Source organism: Pseudophryne corroboree, chromosome 9 (genome assembly GCF_028390025.1).
Source record: "Pseudophryne corroboree isolate aPseCor3 chromosome 9, aPseCor3.hap2, whole genome shotgun sequence".
Classification (NCBI taxonomy): Eukaryota; Metazoa; Chordata; class Amphibia; order Anura; family Myobatrachidae; genus Pseudophryne; species Pseudophryne corroboree.
Genome location: NC_086452.1, coordinates 30,354,030 through 30,374,155, shown reverse-complemented (window position 1 = coordinate 30,374,155; position 20,126 = coordinate 30,354,030). Strand labels below are relative to the sequence as shown.

General features: G+C 47.5%; 1 protein-coding gene across 5 annotated transcripts in view; it reads left to right on the top strand.

Moving 5' to 3' along the window:
- The window catches only part of SRSF11 (serine and arginine rich splicing factor 11), a 67,053-nt gene extending 47,145 nt beyond the window's left edge, over window positions 1-19,908 (top strand). For 4 of the 5 annotated variants that reach the window (XM_063939099.1, XM_063939098.1, XM_063939102.1 and 1 more), the window contains 5 exons: window positions 10,702-10,827; window positions 11,045-11,134; window positions 11,309-11,407; window positions 18,439-18,577; window positions 18,665-19,908. In XM_063939099.1, coding sequence (XP_063795169.1) covers window positions 10,702-10,827; window positions 11,045-11,134; window positions 11,309-11,407; window positions 18,439-18,577; window positions 18,665-18,862 — 652 coding nt within the window. In that variant the 3' untranslated portion in view covers window positions 18,863-19,908. The remainder of the gene's footprint in view (window positions 1-10,701; window positions 10,828-11,044; window positions 11,135-11,308; window positions 11,408-18,438; window positions 18,578-18,664) is intronic. The other variant, XM_063939100.1, reaches the window with a different exon arrangement.
- The last annotated feature ends 218 nt before the right edge of the window (window positions 19,909-20,126 follow it).

Sequence of the window (20,126 nt, the reverse complement as noted above, 5' to 3'; positions counted from 1 at the left end):
GCCCATCTTGGATCTCCAGTTGTGGGAGCACGCCTTCAGACGTTCCATTTGGCGTGGTTCCAGACGTCCACAGATGGGTGGATCCGCAATTTAGTGCTCAAAGGTTACAAAATAGAGTTCGACTGTCTCCCGCCACTGCGGTTTTTCAAGACAGGACTGCCTGTGTCGGACGACAAACGGGCGGTTCTGCTACTTGCCATTCAGTCTCTGCTGAAGTCAGCAGTTTTGATTCCGGTCCCTGTACACCAACAGGGGCAGGGTTATTATTCCAGTCTGTTTGTGGTACCAAAGCCGGATGGCTCGGTCAGGCCAATATTGAACTTAAAGGGCCTCAATCAGTACGTCACTTACTACAGATTCATGATGGAATCTCTGCGGTCGGTAATTGCAGATTTAGAGCCACAGGAATTCATGATTGCGCTGGATCTCAAAGATGCGTATTTACACATTCCGATTTGGCCACCTCATCAGAGGTTCTTGCGGTTTGCAATCCGGCAGAACCATTACCGGTTTCAGGCTCTACCGTTTGGCCTCTCGTAAGCGCCTCGGGTATTCACCAAAGTGATGTCTGTGATGATAGCTCATCTCAGATCCCTGGGAGTGATAATAGTTCCGTACTTGGACGATCTGCTCATCAAAGCTCCGTCTCAACAGATGCTTCTCCAACATGCGTTGCTAACGTACGATGTCCTAGTTCAGCACGGTTGGATTGTCAACTTCAAGAAATCACATCTGATTCCGTCTCAACGACTGCAATTCCTAGGTATGATTCTCGATACGGTAAATCAAAGAATTTACCTACCAGAACAGAAAGTACAGATCATTCGTCATCTGGTTCGATTGGTGCTCTAGTCACGCACAGTCTCGGTACATTTGTGCATTCGCCTCTTAGGCACAATTGTGGCGGCTTTCGAAGCGCTTCAGTTCGGGAGACTTCACTCACGTCCTTTTCAACTGGATGTGCTCGCACAGTGGTCGGGCTCGCATCTGCAGATTCACCACAGAGTGAGGTTGTCGCCACGGGCCAGGGTATCTCTACTCTGGTGGCTCAATGTGTACAATCTGACCGCAGGGAAACGGTTCGGCGCCTGGAATTGGATAATTCTAACGACGGACGCGAGTCTCAGAGGTTGGGGAGCTGTAGTTCAAAATTGTCAGCTCCAGGGTCTCTGGGCGGCTCATTGCTGTCTATAAATGTCCTGGAACTCCGGGCAATTTACAATGCGCTACGACAAGCAGTGCACATTCTTCGGTCTCAGCCTGTCCAGGTGCAGTTGGACAATGCGACAGCGGTCGCATACATCAACAAACAAGGAGGAACGAGAAGCCGCATGGCAATGCGAGAAGTAGCTTGAATCCTCAATTGGGCCGAGCGTCACCAAGTGATGTTGTCGGCAGTGTTCATTCCGGGAGTGGACAACTGGGAGGCGGATTATCTCAGCCGTCGGGATTTTCATCCAGGAGAATGGGCATTACATCCAGAAGTGTTTCACATGTTGGCCCAGAGGTGGGGTTACCCTCAGGTGGACCTGATGGCATCTCGCCACAATCACCAAACGCCCCAGTATGTGTCCAGAACGCGAGATCCAAAGGCAGTGGCGGTGGATGCTCTCACCGTCGCGTGGCCGTACAGCCTCGTGTACCTGTTTCCACAGTTTCCGCTGCTCCCTCTGTTGCTAAAACGGATCAAAAGAGAGTCTGTCACAGTCATACTAGTGGCGCCTCATTGGCCTCGGAGAGCTTGGTTCTCGGATCTCCGAGGACTACTCGCAGACGAGCCTTGGCCGCTCCCACTTCGTCCGGACCTGTTACAACAGGGTCCGTTCCTTTACCCCGATTTAGCGCGGCTGCGTTTGACGGGGTGGCTGTTGAGACCGCCATCTTAAGGAGAGAGGGCATTCCAGAATCGGTTATACCAACCATGTTACGTGCTAGGAAGCCAGTTACGGCAGCTCATTATTACAGAATTTGGCGTGCCTATATAGGTTGGTGTGAGGATCGGAAGTTTCCGACATCATCTTTCAAGTTATCCCGTCTTTTGTTATTTCTACAGACTGGGTTGGATGGAGGACTGCGTTTATCTACACTAAAGGTGCAGGTATTTGCTTGGTCAATTTACTTTCAAAGACGATTGGCTCTATTGCCGTCTTTTTCTGCAAGGTGTCCTCAGAGTTCAGCCTCCATTCATTCCACCTACAGCGCCATGGGACTTGAATCTGGTTTTAGATTTCTTACAGTCTTCATATTTTGAACCCTTACAGCAAGTGGATATTACGTTTCTCACTTGGAAAACAATTTTCCTACTAGCCTTGGCTTCGGCTAGGCGTGTTTCCGATTTGGGTGCCTTGTCATGCAAGTCACCGTATTTGGTGTTTCATGATGACAGAGCGGAACTTCGGACGAATCCCGCTTTCCTACCGAAGATAGTGTCATCCTTTCACATCAATCAGCCAATAGTAGTTCCTGTGTTGACAGGAAATTCTGGAACCTTGGATGTGGAATGCCCATTACGCGTTTGTGTCCCGAACGTCTACAGTTCGTAAGACGGATACGTTGTTTGTTCTGTATGATGCTGCCAAGATGGGTTGGCCAGCTTCTAAGCAGACCTTATCCAGATGGATTAAACTGACCATACGTCAGGCTTACCTTCATGCTAGGTTACAGCCGCCTACATCAGTAACAGCTCATTCCACACGTTCTGTGGGAACTTCATGGGCAGCTGGTCGTGGGGCTTCTACGACGCAGCTTTGCTGTGCGGCTACCTGGTCATCCGTGCACACGTTTGTGCGCTTTTACAAGTTTGATACGTTTGCGGCATCAGCATCTAGCTTTGGCCGCCTAGTGTTACAGGTACCAAACTGCTCTCCCGCCCACGGGGGAAGCTTTGGTACGTCCCAAGAGTACTCCAGTGACCCCTAGTGGATGAAAAAGAAAATAGGATTTTGGTACTTACCAGGTAAATCCTTTTCTTTGAATCCATAGGGGGCACTGGACGCCCACCCAGAGCAGTTTTACCTAGTTTGCGGTAAGTTCAGGGAATCGTATGGTAACACATCCTCACCGACTGGTTCAAGTTTCAAGTTCTATCGGTTATTGTGCCAACTGTTTAGTTGTCAGTCACGTTATGTGTCAACTTTATTGTTGTCCGTTCTGTTATATGTAATTCTCCATTGTCAACCTCTCTATCGCTCCTGTTCGGCTCAGTAAAAAACACTGAGGTACTCTGGGATATGGAGGGGAGGAGAGTTCTAATTTTTAATATTCAGTGCCTTGTTCCTACGGAAACCGTCCATATCCCAAGAGTACTCCAGTGCCCCCTATCGATTCAAAGAAAAGGATTTACCTGGTAAGTACCAAAATCCTATTTTTGCCGATACCTAAGGTGACGACTTTTAAAAGATGCGTCCGATCGGAAGGTGGACACAACTTTAAAGTCAATATTCATGGCAGCAGATGCAGCACAGAGACCTGCGATCGTATGTGCTTGGGTCAACAAGGCCATGGGCGCGTGGTCTGGGTGTATTGTACAAGCTATTGAGGAGGAGGAGAATAGCTTGGAAGAGATTACCCAACTGGCGGACCACATTCGAGAATTTGCTTCATACTTGTGTCAGGCCTCACAAGATCTTAGCAGAATAGCTTCGCGCATCTCCGCTTCGGCTATATCAGCTAGACGGATTTTATGGCTCAGAGAATGACAAGACGACTCTGACACCAAGAAGGCGGTGGAATCCATCCCCTTTGGGGGAGAGATGCTTTTCGGTGCCGAGTTGGATAAGTGGATTTCGCAGGCTACAGCAGGGAAATCTACCTTTCTGCCAAAACCAGACGGAACAGTCAGACCAATACTCAATTTAAAAGTCTTAAACCAGTTTCTAGAGATATACAGATTCAAAATGGAATCAATCCAGTCGGTCATTGCGGGGCTGGAGCAGGGCGAATTCATGGTGTCCATGGACATAAAGGATGCATACCTTGCATATTCCAATTTGGGCTCCCCACCAAGCTTGCCTAATGTTTGCACTGGGGAAGGATCATTACCAATTCAGAGCCCTGCCATTTGGTCTGTCATCGGCACCGAGGATCTTCACGAAGATAATGGCGATCATGGTTGTGGAGTTGAGAAGGTTGAGAGTCACGATAATACCCTATCTAGACGATCTCCTGATCAAGGCCCCCACTCAAGAGAAGCTAATCAAAGATGTTCAGACGTCTCACCAATTTCTCATTCAACACGGATGGATGGTGAACTTCCAGAAATCCAACCTCGCTCCTACTCAACGGATTCAATTCCTTGGTCTCATCTTGGACACGGTACAGTTAAAGATTTTTCTGCCAGAATCCAAGATCAAGGACATACAGAAGTTAGTAGATCAGGTATTACGGACACCATCAGTGTGTCTACTCCTCTGTGTACAGCTTCTCGGAAAATGGTAGCGGCGTTCGAAGCTCTCCAGTACGGCAGACTTCATTCCCGACCGTTCCAGATGAACCTCCTTGCTCAGGGAGCCGGTTCACACTGGCTTCTTCATCGACGGATCCGACTTCAACCACACGTACGAGTCTCCTTAATTTGGTGGTCGTTACACAAGAATCTCGCAGCAGGGAAGAGATTCGGAGTATGGAATTGGAGGATCCTGACAACGGACGCCAGCCTCAGAGGTTGGGGTGCCGTCTTCGAGGACCATCAATTTCAGGGACGATGGTCGTTACAGGAGAGCAGATTACCCATCAACATACTCGAACTGAGGGCAGTTTACAATGCACTTCTCCTCGCCGAAGGCTTAGTCATGAACCAGTACGTGAGGGTACAGTCGGACAATGTTACGACAACGGCTTACATAAACCGTCAAGGAGGAACAAGGAGCAGAATGGCGTTAAGAGAAGCCACAAAGATATTGTTGTGGGCGGAAAGACAAAACGTCATTCTCTCGGCAGTGTTCATTCCCGGTGTGGAAAACTGGGAAGCAGATTATCTCAGTCGACAAGACATGCATCCGGGAGAGTGGTACCTACATCCGCGGATCTTCAACATGGTGGTGAGGAGATGGGGTCTTCCTCAAGTGGACCTAATGGCGTCTCGGCAGAACCACCAGCTGCCCAGATATGTGTCCAGAACAAGGGATCCAGCAGCAGAAGGAGTGGACGCATTAATACTTTCTTGGGGTTACGAAAAGGTTTACATCTTTCCACCATTCCCACTCATTCCCAGGGTTCTGAAGAGGTTGAAACGAGAGCGAGTGTGGGCGATCCTAATCGCACCGGATTGGCCACGCAGGAGTTGGTACTCGGATCTGCAAGGTTTGTTGGCGGACAAACCGTGGCGGTTACCTCAGAGAGGGGACCTGCTATCTCAAGGGCCGTTCCCCCATCCGGACCTGAACAGACTACGTTTAACGGCGTTGCTATTGAGACCAGGATCTTAAGGAACAGAGGGATACCTAGAACGGCTATTCCTACGATGATTGCGGCTCGAAAACCGATCACGGCCATGCATTACTACAGAATTTGGAAGAGGTACATCAACTGGTGTCAGAAACGTGGATGGAATTCGAGGACTTTCCACTTATCCAGACTTTTGCATTTCCTGCAGGCCGGCCTGGACTTAGGTCTGCGCCTGGAATCTCTGAAGGTTCAAGTGTCTGCTCTTTCCATCCTTTTTCAACAGCGGTTGGCATCCTTACCAGAGGTACAGACCTTTTTACAGGGGGTGCTGAGAATACAGCCCCCATTTAGTCCTCCTACTGCACCGTGGATCTCAATCTGGTATTAGATTTTTTGAAATCGCCACTCTTTGAACCGTTACCTAGAACAGACCTTAAACATCTCTCTTGGAAGGTTACGTTGTTGCTAGCCTTGGCATCGGCTAGGCGGGTTTCTGAGTTAGGAGCCTTATCGTGTAAGAGTCCCTTTTTAATTTTTCATGAGGATCGGGCGGAACTCCGTACACGAGCGGATTTCCTTCCTAAAGTTGTTTCAGGGTTTCATGTAAACCAGCCGATTGTGGTACCATCCTTCCAGTGTCTGGCAGATAGGGATGTGTCCTTGGATGTGGTCAGAGCGTTGCGGGTGTACATACACATTACGTCGTCCTTTCGGAAGTCGGACCATTTGTTTGTCCTGTATGATGGGCCAAAGAAGGGTTGGCCGGCTTCTAAGCAGTCTGTCTAGATGGATTAGTCTTGCTATTCGGCAAGCTTATGTTTCCTGTGGTAAACAGGTTCCGGAACACACTTGTGCTCATACTACCCGGTCGGTGGGTACCTCCTGAACGGCTGCCAGAGGTGTTTCCACGACTCAACTTTGCAGAGCGGCGACGTGGTCCTCAGCCCACACGTTCGCAAAATTAGTTACCCGTTTCCAGACTCTGTGACATGTACATGGGAGAATCCACCTATAGTTGATTCGTCAGTGTCGAAGCTTACGAAGAAATTAACCATACCAGTGCCAGCGGCTACTACGCTTAAAGACCCTTCAGATCGCAAAATAGAAACTATGCTAAAGTCCATGTATGTAGCAGCAGGAGTGCTGCTGAGACCTGGCTTGGTTGGTATCTGGGTCACTAAGGCGCTCATAGTATGGATAACAGAACTTAAGTCTGCCCTCCATGACGTACACCTTATACTTCTTGCTGATCAAATGTGTGAGGCTGCGGAGTATCTCTGTACAGCTTCTACTGATGTCTGTCAGCTCACTTCTCGTATTTCATCGTCGCTAGTTACGGCACGACGAGCACTCTGGCTGCGTTCTTGGCAAGCGGAGGCAGAGGTCAAACGAGGTATAGAGGCGTTACCTTACGATGGCAAGAAGTTGTTTGGTCCTGAATTGGACACATGGATTTCTGAGGCTACGGGAGGAAAGTCTGTTTTCTTACCATTGCCTCCACCGGTTCCAAGAAGGAGGTACTCTGGACATTCGTTCAAATCCTTTAGACCTCGGTCCTTTCGCGGACGTGGCAGAGGAACAGCCACGCCTGGTAGACGTGGTCGTGGTTTCCAACAAACCAACACAAGTCGTCAGGACGCTAAGGTTACCGACAAGCCAGTGGCATGACGGGCTACCAGCCCATCTCGGTTCTCCGATTTGTGGGAGCACGCCTTCAGACGTTCCATTTTGCGTGGTTCCAGACATCCGCGGATGGGTGGATCCGCAATTTAGTGTTAAAAGGTTACAAAATAGAGTTCGACTGTCTTCCGCTACTGCGGTTTTTCAAGACAGGATTGCCTCTGTCGGACGACAAGAGGGCGGTTCTGCAAGTTAACATTCAGTCCCTACTGGATTCAGCAGTTTTGATTCCGGTCCCTGTACACCAACAGGGTCAGGGTTATTATTCCAGTCTGTTTGTGGTACCGAAGCCGGATGGCTCAGTCAGGCCAATTTTGAACTTAAAGGGTCTCATTCGGTACGTAATTTACTACAGATTCAAGATGGAATCGCGCTCAGTGATTGCAGGTTTAGAGCCACAGGAATTCATGATTGCGCTAGATCTCAAGGATGCGTACTTACACATTCCGATTTGGCAGCCTCATCAGAGGTTCTTGCGGTTTGCAATACGCCAGAACCATTACCAGTTTCAGGCTCTACCGTTTGGCCTATCGTCAGCGCCTCGGGTATTCACCAAAGTGATGTCTGTGATGATAGTTCATCTCAGATCCCTGGGAGTGACAATAGTTCCGTATTTAGACGATCTGCTCATCAAAGCCCCGTCTCAACACATACTTCTCCAACATGCGCTGCTAACATACGATGTACTGGTTCACCACGGTTGGATTGTCAACTTCAAAAAATCACATCTCATTCCGTCTCAACGCCTTCAATTCCTAGGTATGATTCTCGATACGGTGAATCAAAGAATTTACCTACCACAACAGAAAGTACAGATTATTCGCCATCTAGTACAACTAGTGCTCAAGCCACGCACTGTCTCTGTACATTTGTGCATTCGCCTCTTAGGAACAATGGTGGCGGCTTTCGAAGCGCTTCAGTTCGGAAGATTTCACTCACGTCCTTTTCAACTGGATGTGCTCGCACAGTGGTCGGGCTCGCATCTGCAAATTCACCACAGGGTGAGGTTGTCGCCAAGAGCAAGGGTGTGTCTACTCTGGTGGCTCAAGGAACACAATTTAACAGCAGGGAAACTATTCGGCGGCTGGAATTGGATAATTCTAACGACGGACGCAAGTCTCAGAGGTTGGGGAGCTGTAGTTCAAAATTGTCAACTCCAGGGTCTCTGGGCGGATCACGAAAGATTGCTGTCTATAAATGTCCTGGAACTCCGCGCAATTTACAATGCACTACGACAAGCAGTACACATGCTTCGATCTCGGACTGTCCAGGTGCAGTCAGACAACGCAACGGCAGTCGCATACATCAACAAACAAGGAGGAACAAAGAGCCGCATGGCAATGCGGGAAGTAGCTCGAATCCTCAATTGGGCAGAATATCACCAGGTGATATTGTCGGCGGTGTTCATTCCGGGAGTGGACAACTGGGAGGCGGATTATCTCAGCCTTCTGGATTTTCATCCAGGAGAATGGGCATTAAATCCAGAGGTGTTTCACATGTTGGTTCAGAGGTGGGGTTACCCTCAGGTGGACCTGATGGCGTCTCGCCACAATCACCAAACACTCCAGTATGTGTCCAGAACGAGAGATCCAAAGGCAGTGGCGGTGGATGCTCTCACAATCGCGTGGCCGTACAGCCTCGTGTATCTGTTTCCACCGTTTCTGCTGCTCCCTCTAGTGCTAAAACGGATCAAAAGAGAGTCAGTCACAGTCAAACTAGTGGCGCCTCATTGGCCTCGAAGAGCTTGGTTCTCGGATCTCCATGGACTACTCGCAGACGATCCTTGGCCGCTCCCTCTACATCCGGACTTGTTACAACAGGGTCCGTTTCTTTACCCCGATTTAGCACGGCTGCGTTTGACGGGGTGGCTGTTGAGACCGCCCTCTTAAGAAGAGAGGGCATTCCAGAATCGGTTATACCAACCATGCTACGAGCTAGGAAGCCAGTTACGGCAGCTCATTATTACAGAATTTGGCGTGCCTATATAGGTTGGTGTGAAACTCGAAAGTTTCCGACATCATCTTTCAAGTTATCCCGTCTTTTGTTATTTCTACAAATCGGGTTAGATGGAGGACTGCGTTTATCTACACTAAAGGTGCAGGTATCTGCTTTGTCAATTTACTTTCAAAGAAGATTGGCTCTATTGCCGTCTATACACACTTTTCTGCAAGGTGTCCTCAGAGTTCAGCCTCCATTCATTCCACCTACAGCGCCATGGGACTTGAATCTGGTTTTAGATTTTTTACAGTCTTCATATTTTGAACCCTTACAGCAAGTGGATATAAAGTTTCTCACTTGGAAAACGATTTTTCTTCTAGCCTTAGCTTCTGCAAGGCGTGTTTCAGATTTGGGTGCCTTGTCATGCAAGCCACCGTATTTGGTGTTTCATGATGACAGAGCGGAACTTCGGACGAATCCCGCTTTCTTACCAAAGGTAGTGTCATCTTTTCACATCAATCAACCAATAGTAGTTCCTGTGTTGACATCACATTCGGGAACTCTGGGTGTGGTACGCGCTTTACGCGTTTATGTATCACGAACGTCTACAGTTCGTAAGACGGATACGTTGTTTGTTCTCTATGATGCTGCCAAGATGGGTTGGCCAGCGTCTAAGCAGACCTTATCCAGATGGATAAAACTGACCATACGTCAGGCTTACCTTCATGCTAGGTTACAGCCGCCTACATCGGTAACAGCTCATTCCACACGTTCTGTGGGAACTTCATGGGCAGCTGGTCGTGGAGCTTCTACGACGCAGCTTTGCCGTGCGGCTACATGGTCATCAGTGCACACGTTTGTGCGCTTTTACAAGTTTGATACGTTTGCGCATCAGCATCTAGCTTTGGCCGCCTAGTGTTACAGGTGCCAAACAGCTCTCCTGCCCACGGGGGAAGCTTTGGTACGTCCCAAGAGTACTCCAGTGACCCCTAGTGGATGAAAAAGAAAATAGGATTTTGGAATCCATAGGGGGCACTGGATGCCCACCCAGAGCAGTTTTACCTGGTTTGTGGTAAGTTCAGGGGATCTTATGGTAACACACTCTCACCGACTGGTTCAAATTATCAAGTGCTGGTTATGGTGTCAACTGTTTAGTTGTCAGTAACGTTATGTGTCAACTTCGTTGTTGTCCGTTATGTATATGTAATACTCCATTGTCAACCTCTCTATAGCTCCTGTTCGGCTCAGTAAAAAACACTGAGGTACTCGGGGATATGGAGGGGTGGAGTGTTCTAAATTTAAATATTCAGTGCCCTGTTTCCTACGGAAGCCGTCCATATCCCAAGAGTACTCCAGTGCCCCCTGTGGATTAAAAGAAAAGGATTTACCTGGTAAGTACCAAAATCCTATTTTTCCAGTCTTGTGGGTGTGTCTCAGTGTCTGACATCTTATTATAGAAATATATAACTAACCCAATGGCATTTTTAGTGTATGTAACACAAGATGGCATGTTGTGAAGCATTAAGTTTAGGTGCAGTTCTTGCAGTTGGACAAGGCCCTTGTCTGGTTGCTATGGTATTGGAGATATTTCGCACCTATGTGCAGTGTTCGTAAATGGGCCGTAGAGAGACCATTTTTCTAACATCACTGACTAGCGATCACGATTTAAAGCTCAATGGTTTTCTGTTTTGTGTTTAGACGCTCTAGAAGTAGATCGCGCAGAAGATCTCATTCAAAGTCTCGAAGCAGAAGACGGTCCAAGAGCCCCAGGAGGCGGCGAACCCACTCCAGGGAGAGACCCCGACGTTCTCGGTCTAAATCTAGGTAATGCTGTTCTTGTGCTGCTCATTGTCATCACCATCCCATCTCCATAACTCATTACCATGCCCCTAACCGGCGGCATCAGCAGTCCTCATCGCCAGATACCAGTATTGCTTTGACATATTTCATGTTTTTTTTTTTTTTGTTTTGTTTTTTTTTTAATTTGCAAATGCGCCAGCTTCAGCAATCCAAAATCTCAAACTAATGTTACTTGTTTTAGAGAGAAAAAGAGGGAAGAAAAAGAAAAAAAGCGTTCTAAAACCCCACCCAAAAGCTACAGCACAAGCAGGCGATCTAGAAGCACAAGCAGGTACAATATACGCTTGACCTACTACCCTAGCTGTGCTACATGCAAAACATGTCAGATATCTCAACGCAACACTGCTACGCGAACCCCCCTCCTCCCAATCCCTTATAATGTGTTGCAGTTTGTTTGTACATTGCTTTTCAGAGTACATCAACCTTGTTTTTAATCGTTTTACAGAGACAGAAGACGCAGCAGAAAGAGTCGTAGTGCGTCTCGCTCCCCCAAGAAACCGAGGTCACCTAAAAGGAAAGCATCTCGCTCCCCATCACCTAGAAGGTATGTATGTACCTGTGATACTCTTATCAGATAACGTAACTGCAGTCTGTCCCAGAAGAGCGTAACATTGTCTGTTTTCTGGCAGAGGTTTGTGTTAGAATTTCCAGATATATATATAAATAACTGGGCTACATACTTGCAGAGAGACTCTCTTCCATATAAGAGACTTCAACCTTGACATCCAAAGGTTTGCGCATGTTACACTGCTAAGTCAGTGCGCCCAAGAGGTACACTCGGCAGGAGGCCGTTTGGGTATCTTCATCAGGGCAGGGTGTATTTATGCAATTTAAAATTGTGCACGGCCCCGCTAAAACACCCTTGTGGGAATGCTGTGTATCAGAGTGGTTGCCCCCAACCAGCAATGAAGCAACGGTCTTGTCTTGGAGACAGTCCAATGAACTAGCTGGGAAAACTTGCTCCATTTCTTTGAGAAATGAAATTGCCCCGCTTCGCAGTTCAAGATCATCTTTCCTAAGATCTTTATGGAAATACGCACAGGTAGCAGTCTAAGGGCGGAATCCAATTGTTTTTCCGCTGACGATCAGTTGATGGTGTCCAAACGGAGCTATTCAATTGTAGCTCTGTTCGGGCACTGTGCCTGCTTGCGTCTTCGTTTCAGCTTGCACTCCTGGGGGTGGCAAGCTGAAATGCACGAAAAGTGACCTCTTTGGGCGGCCAAAGGGCACTTTTGCGACTACGCCCAGTACTTTGGTTGGGTTTAGCTACTTTATGCGGCTAAACCCGACTTCTATGAGCACGATCAGGGCAAATAAAAAGATGAGTTGATTGTCGTCCTGCGATCGCCCATCACTTTAGACGGGAGATCTGGTGGGATATAACAATCTAATATTGCCCTAAGAACCAATAGAAACATTAAACATTACTAGTCTCTAATAAATCCCTTCTTTCTTCCGACAAAAACACCTTGTATTAACAGTTGTCGAACAGCAGAATTACAACTTTGGGGAAGGTACTAGATTTGATTTTTGGCATTTGATATATCCATGAAACTATTAAAGTCTTTGCAGTCTATTGAACATTGTCCTGGGAGTAAACTTTGATACTCAACACCCTAATGGGGACATGTACTAAGCTATGATAAAAGTGGAGAAGTGAGCCAGTGGAGAAGTTGCCCATGGCAACCAATCAGCTGCTCTGTATGTTTATAGTATGCAAATTATAAATGTTACGTCAATGCCATGGGCAACTTCTCCACTGGCTCACTTCTCCACTTTTATCATTGCTTAGTACATGTCCCTCTTAGAGCAGTAGCCATACCTAATAACATTTGAAATGTAGCCATACCTAATAGCATTTGAAATGATGTGCCCAAATTGCAAACCTGAGAGTGCAACGGTGACCTTCCCAGATCTGAAAATGCAGGTATGCATTCTTGATGACTAAGGAGACCACAAACTAGTTCTGCTCCATGTTGTTGAAGACCAACCTCAGAGACCACCTCTTGAGCCTGCCCACCTGAAGCTAAGTTTTTAGTGTTTTGAGGTTCGAAATTGGCTGAAACTATATGTTTGGCTTTTGAACCAAGAACAGATTTCAAGAGAATCACACTCCTTGTGTTTCCAGCAGTGGTATTACCACACATGAGGTGACGACTTTTTGGCTTCCAGGAAAGCTAGGCATCTTCTGGTAAGGCAAGTGATTAAACATCTGGGTGTGGCTTTCAGGAGATCAATGAAATGTTTGACCTACAATTCCTCTCCTACAGGTATCTGAAGTATAACTAAACCAATGATAGCTAACGATTTGCACCGATCACTTCTCTTTCTCTGACGTCCTAAGTGGATGCTGGGACTCCGTAAGGACCATGGGGAATAGCGGCTCCGCAGGAGACTGGGCACAACTAAAGAAAGCTTTAGGACTACCTGGTGTGCACTGGCTCCTCCCACTATGACCCTCCTCCAGACCTCAGTTAGAATCTTGTGCCCGGCTGAGCTGGATGCACACTAGGGGCTCTCCTGAGCTCCTAGAAAGAAAGTATATTTTAGGTTTTTTATTTTACAGTGAGATCTGCTGGCAACAGACTCACTGCAGCGAGGAACTAAGGGGAGAAGAAGCGAACCTACCTAACTGGTGGTAGCTTGGGCTTCTTAGGCTACTGGACACCATTAGCTCCAGAGGGATCGACCACAGGACTCGACCTCGATGTTCGGTCCCGGAGTCGCGCCGCCGGCCCCCTTACAGAGCCAGAAGCAAGAAGTGTTCCGGAAAATCGGCGGCAGAAGACTTCTGTCTTCAACAAGGTAGCGCACAGCACTGCAGCTGTGCGCCATTGCTCCTCATGCACACCTCACACTCCGGTCACTGATGGGTGCAGGGCGCTGGGGGGGGACGCCCTGAGGGCAATATAATACACCTTGGCTGGCAAATCATCACAATATATAGTCCCAGGGCTATATATGTGATAAATTACCCTTGCCAGAATCCATGAAAAAAGCGGGAGAAAAGTCCGCCGAAAAAGGGGCGGGGCTATATCCCTCAGCACACTGGCACCATTTTTTCTTCACAGTGCAGCTGGAAGACAGCTCCCCAGGCTCTCTCCTGTAGTTTTCAGGAGCAAAGGGTTAAAAAGAGAGGGGGGGCCACTAAATTTAGGCGCAATATGTGTATACAAGCAGCTATTGGGGGAAAAATCACTCAGTTATAGTGTTAATCCCTGCATTATATAGCGCTCTGGTGTGTGCTGGCATACTCGCTCTCTGTCTCCCCAAAGGACTTTGTGGGGTCCTGTCCTCAGTCAGCGCATTCCCTGTGTGTGTGCGGTGTGTCGGTACGGCTGTGTCGACATGTTGGATGAGGAAGGTTACGTGGAGGCGGAGCAGAGGCCAATAAATGGGATGTCGCCCCCTGTGGGGCCGACACCAGAGTGGATGGATAGGTGGAAGGTATTAAGCGACAATGTCAACTCCTTACATAAAAGGCTGGATGACGTAACAGCTGTGGGACAGCCGGCTTCTCAGCCCGCGCTTGCCCAGGCGTCTCAAAGGCCATCAGGGGCTCAAAAAACACCCGTTACCTCAGATGGCAGACACAGATGTCGGCACGGAGTCTGACTCCAGTGTCGACGAGGTTGAGACATGTACACAATCCACTAGGAACATCCGTTGCATGATCTCGGCAATGAAAAATGTGTTACACATTTCTGACATGAACCCAAGTACCACATAAAAAGGGGTTTTATGTTTGGGGAGAAAAAGCAGCCAGTGTTTTGTTCCCCCATCAGATGAGTGAATGAAGTGTGTAAAGAGCGTGGGTTCCCCCGATAAGAAAATGGTAATTTCTAAAAAGTTACTGCTGGCGTACCCTTTCCCGCCAGAGGATAGGTCATGTTGGGAGATATCCCCTAGGGTGGATAAGGCGCTCACACGTTTGTCAAAAAAGGTGGCACTGCCGTCTTGGGATACGGCCACTTTGAAGGAGCCTGCTGATAAAAAGCAGGAGACTATCCTGAAGTCTGTATATACACACTCAGGTACTATACTGAGACCTGCATTTGCCTCAGCATAAATAGTGCTGCTGCAGCGTGGTCTGATACCCTGTCAGATAATATTAATACCCTAGTCAGGCTAGACCCCTGCTTCAACACCGGCCGGTGCTGATCTAGTCAGACAACATCACGGCGGTCGCTCATGTAAACGACAGGGCGGCACAAGAAGCAGGATGGCGATGGCAGAAGCCACAAGGATTCTCCGATGGGCGGAAGATCATGTGTTAGCACTGTCAGCAGTGTTCATTCCCGGAGTGGACAACTGGGAAGCAGACTTTCTCAGCAGACACGACCTCCACCCGGGAGAGTGGGGACTTCATCCAGATGTCTTCCAAATGATTGTACACCGTTGGGAAAGGCCACAGGTGGACATGATGGCGTCCCGCCTCAACAAAAAGCTACAAAGATATTGCGCCAGGTCAAGGGACCCTCAGGCGATAGCTGTGGACGCTCTGGTAACACCGTGGGTGTACCAGTCGGTGTATGTGTTCCCTTCTCTGCCTCTCTTACCCAGGGTAATGAGAATAATAAGAAGGAGAGGAGTAAGAACTATACTCATTGTTCCGGATTGGCCAAGAAGAGCTTGGTACCCAGAACTCCAAGAAATGATCTCAGAGGACCCATGGCCTCTGCCGCTCAGACAGGACCTGCTGCAGCAGGGGGCCTGTCTGTTCCAAGACGTACCGCGGCTGCGTTTGATGGCATGGCGGTTGAACGCCGGATCCTGAAGGAAAAGGGCATTCCGGAGGAAGTTATCCCTACGCTAATTAAAGCTAGGAAAGAAGTGAACGCAAACCATTATCACCGCATATGGCGGAAATATGTTGCGTGCTGTGAGGCCAGTAAGGCCCCAAAGGAGGAATTTCAGCTAGGTCGATTTCTGCACTTCCTATAGTCAGGGTGACTATGGGCCTAAAATTGGGTTCCATTAAGGTCCAGATTTCAGGTCTATCGATTTTCATCCAAAATAGAACTGGCTTCACTGCCTGAAGTTCAGACTTTTGTTAAGGGAGTGCTGCATAGTCAGCCCCCGTTTGTGCCTCCAGTGGCACCGTGGGATCTCAACGTGGTGTTGGATTTCCTGAAGTCGCATCGGGTTGAGCCACTTAAATCCGTGGAGCTACAATACCTCACGTGTAAAGTGGTCATGCTGTTGGCCTTGGCGTCGGCCAGGCGTGTATCAGAATTGGCGGCTTTGTCATGCAAAAGCCCTTATCTGATTTTTTTTATATGGATAAGGCGGAATTGAGGACTCGTTCCCAATTCTTTCCTAAGGTGGTATCAGTTTTTCATGTGAACCAACCTATTGTGGTGCCTGCGGCTACTTGGGACTTGGAGGATTCCAAGTTACTGGACGTAGTCAGGGCCCTGAAAAGTATGTTTCCAGGACGGCTGGAGTCAGGAAAACTGACTCGCTATTTATCCTGTATGCGCCCAACAAGCTGGGTGCTCCTGCTTCTAAGCAGACGATTGCTCGCTGGATCTGTAGCACGATTCAGCTTGCACATTCTGCGGCTGGACTGCCGCATCCTAAGTCAGTGAAAGCCCATTCCACGAGGAAAGTGGGCTCTTCTTGGGCGGCTGCCCGAGGGGTCTCGGCTCTACAACTTTGCCGAGCAGCTACTTGGTCGGGGTCAAACACATTTGCTAAATTCTACAAGTTTGATACCCTGGCTGAGGAGGACCTAGAGTTTGCCCATTCGGTGCTGCAGAGTCATCCGCACTCTCCCGCCCGTTTGGGAGCTTTGGTATAATCCCCATGGTCCTTACGGAGTTCCCAGCATCCACTAGGACGTCAGAGAAAATAAGATTTTACTCACCGGTAAATCTATTTCTCGTAGTCAGTAGTGGATGCTGGGCGCCCATCCCAAGTGCGGATTCTCTGCAATACTTGTTTATAGTTGTTGCCTAACTAAAGGGTTATTGTTGAGCCATCTGTTGAGAGGCTCAGTTATATTTCATACTGTTAACTGGGTATAGTATCATGAGTTATACGGTGTGATTGGTGTGGCTGGTATGAGTCTTACCCGGGATTCAAAATCCTTCCTTATTGTGTCAGCTCTTCCGGGCACAGTATCCTAACTGACGTCTGGAGGAGGGTCATAGGGGGAGGAGCCAGTGCACACCAGGTAGTCCTAAAGCTTTCTTTAGTTGTGCCCAGTCTCCTGCGAAGCCGCTATTCTCCATGGTCCTTACGGAGTCCCAGCATCCACTACGGACTACGAGAAATAGATTTACCGGTGAGTAAAATCTTATTATTACCTTGTTCGCTCTAAGGTGGGTCTAAGAGAGGCCTCCGCTGCAACATCTATAGACTTGCTGCGGTGTTTGTGATCCTAATAGTTGTGGCTAAGGCCAAGCACGCTATTTTGGACTCCACCTTGGGAGGAGGCTCCCTTTTTTTACATATGTTCATTAATAAGAATATAAAAGGTCTACGTCTGAAGTGTGGATCATGCCTGAAGGGAAGATCCATGTTTTGCATGAGAGAAGGAGTAAAGGAAATATACTCGTCACTGACCTACTAGAACCAGACCACTGTGCTACACCTGCACTTACATGGCCTGCTACTCTTGCACTGCAACGACATGGAAGCCTTTACCCATCCACTGCACCGATTTTGCCTCCTTTGTGCCTTTGCCGATTCTTTTGATGATGATTCTGTTAGTGGCTGGATATCTGACGACTTCAAAAAGAGCGATCTCTTGGTGAGGTGGTGCTAGCCATTGGGGATTAGTTTTTCCCTCCAAGTACCAGCACATTCCATCACAGGGGACGACTTCAAAATTCCCGCTTGTGCCTACCTTAAGGTTGTCAGGTACTACAACACACGGCCTGGCTTTCTTACCATATCTCCCTGATTCTATGAGTAGCCTGCAGTTTCTCGCTACTCCCACCGATGGTCTGCAACCCCCTAGCAACATTAGGGCAGATGTATTAAACCTGGAGAGGGGATAAAGCAGTGGTAAGTGCAAGGTGATAACGGACCAGCCAATCCGCTCCTAACTGTACATTTACATATTGGAGCTGATTGGCTGGTGCGTTATCACCTTCCTCTTTCACTGCTTTATCACTTCTCCAGGCTTAATACATCTGCCCCACAGTTCCTATAGGCTGCAAGAGAAACATTATTGGGGGGGGGGGGGGGGGGGGGAGTTGCACATAGTCAATCAGCTTCTACCTGTCATATTATAGAATGTTCTTGATAGCCATAAGCTGATTGTTTGGTATGGGCAACTTTTCCACTTGCCTGCTTCTCCAGGTTTGATAAATTTCCCTCTGTATGTTTTATGTGACTAAAGAGGAAATATACCCGCAGTGATAATAAGACAAGTTTGTATTGGGCAACCATTGTAGAATGAACGGTTACCTTAGTCCGGTATCCCTGATATTGTATCATGTTGTATCAACTGACATACTGACAAACCGTGTGGTCCGATTAGGGTTGATATGGCGGTTGCTCCCGTGTTATGTGGTGATTCTCTATCTAATGGCTCCTGACTGGCTGATTTGGTTTTTATTCCAGGCATAAAAAAGAAAAGAAGAAGGATAAAGAGAGAGAAAAGAACAGAGATGAGCGAGAGAGATCTTCCAGTAAAAAGAAGAAAAGCAAAGACAAAGAGAAGGAGCGAGAGCGCAGGTCGGAAAGCGAGAAGGACGTGAAAGTAAGTGTACTCCCTGCAAACGTGTTTGAGATGACTAGTGGTCGCTTGTCTCTGGCCTGCAAGCTTTACCTGGCTCTTCTTCCACAGCAGGTTACACGGAATTACGATGAAGAGGAGCAGGGCTACGACAGCGAGAAAGAGAAGAGGGAAGAATTCATGGTGACAGAGGCCAGCCCCCCGCAGGAGAGCGAGGTACCGGCTGAGAAAGGCAGCGGAGATTCAGTAAAGGACTCCAAAGTGAATGGGGACGATCACCACGAGGAAGATATGGATATGAGCGACTGAGGGTGCCAGTAAGCCCCCGAAGACCAGCTGGTCCTTCCTCTGTGATTTTTCATTTTCTATTTAAAATGTTCTTATTTTGTTGTATGCAATACTGAGCTACTGGTGAATGTAAAAGTCATTAGCTCTGTACTTGGAGGGTTTGTCTAAAGCTTTGAAGTGAATAACCAGTCTTTTGTGGTAAAGAAAAAAAAATATCCCCAGGTCTCTATAGTGTGACGCAACTTAATGAAGTGTTGCATGCGTCGGACACCTCGCATGGGTTGTATAATTTGCTATTTAGTTACCCAGTTTCCTTGTGTGCTGAACGGAGTCATTGCTGCAATAATTATACCGGAGATAATACACTGAATACATGTTCACAGTAACCGGAACATCGCTGACCGCAACTTAATGGTATTCTGTGCAGTAAATTGGAGAAATAAACATTTCAAAAATAATGCATCCTCCTAATGTAGGTAGACTGCTAGCCGTACAGATTAATATTATGTGGGTTTTGTTTATGCTTTAAGAGACTACAGTAAAAATGTTTTTTTTTTTTTTTTAAAGCTGTGATAATCCTTCAACATATTGCTCCGCTGTTTTTGTTTTGTGATCTTCAGAATATATTCGATAGTATGAAGAAAAAAAAAACACACAGGATTTTTCCAGTTGCGTAAAGTGTTTTTACACTCACGTCTGAATGTTCACTTGAATTTATTTTTTATTTTTTCCTTTTGCGTTGTACATGCTCTTGGTGCATTTTTAATTGGGTATTTTGTATGCATTCAAGAGTTTCTCATGTTCCTAGATTTTTTTTTTTTGGTTTGTTTTTTTAATTCTGGTCAGACCGTTAACATTACCTTTTTTGTGTTCACTATTGGTGCAGTAGTGATCTGATAGTGAGTCCATCATCCTGTTATAAGCAGAGTTAGTTGGTGCATTAGTTTCAGAATTTTCAAAGCTTCGGTTTTGTTAACAAATGTAGGTTCCAATCTGTGCCATCTCGATGTACAGTTCCTGAAATTTTTGTTTTACAAAAAACTTTGATAATAAAATCTATAAACACACTCGCTTGGTACAGATTTTATTTAACCAGTGTGTTTTTTTTCTACTGTCCTTCCATTCCTGTATATTTCTCTGACGTCCTAGTGGATGCTGGGGACTCCGAAAGGACCATGGGGAATAGCGGCTCCGCAGGAGACTGGGCACAAAAGTAAAAGCTTTAGGACTACCTGGTGTGCACTGGCTCCTCCCCCCATGACCCCCCTCCAAGCCTCAGTTAGAT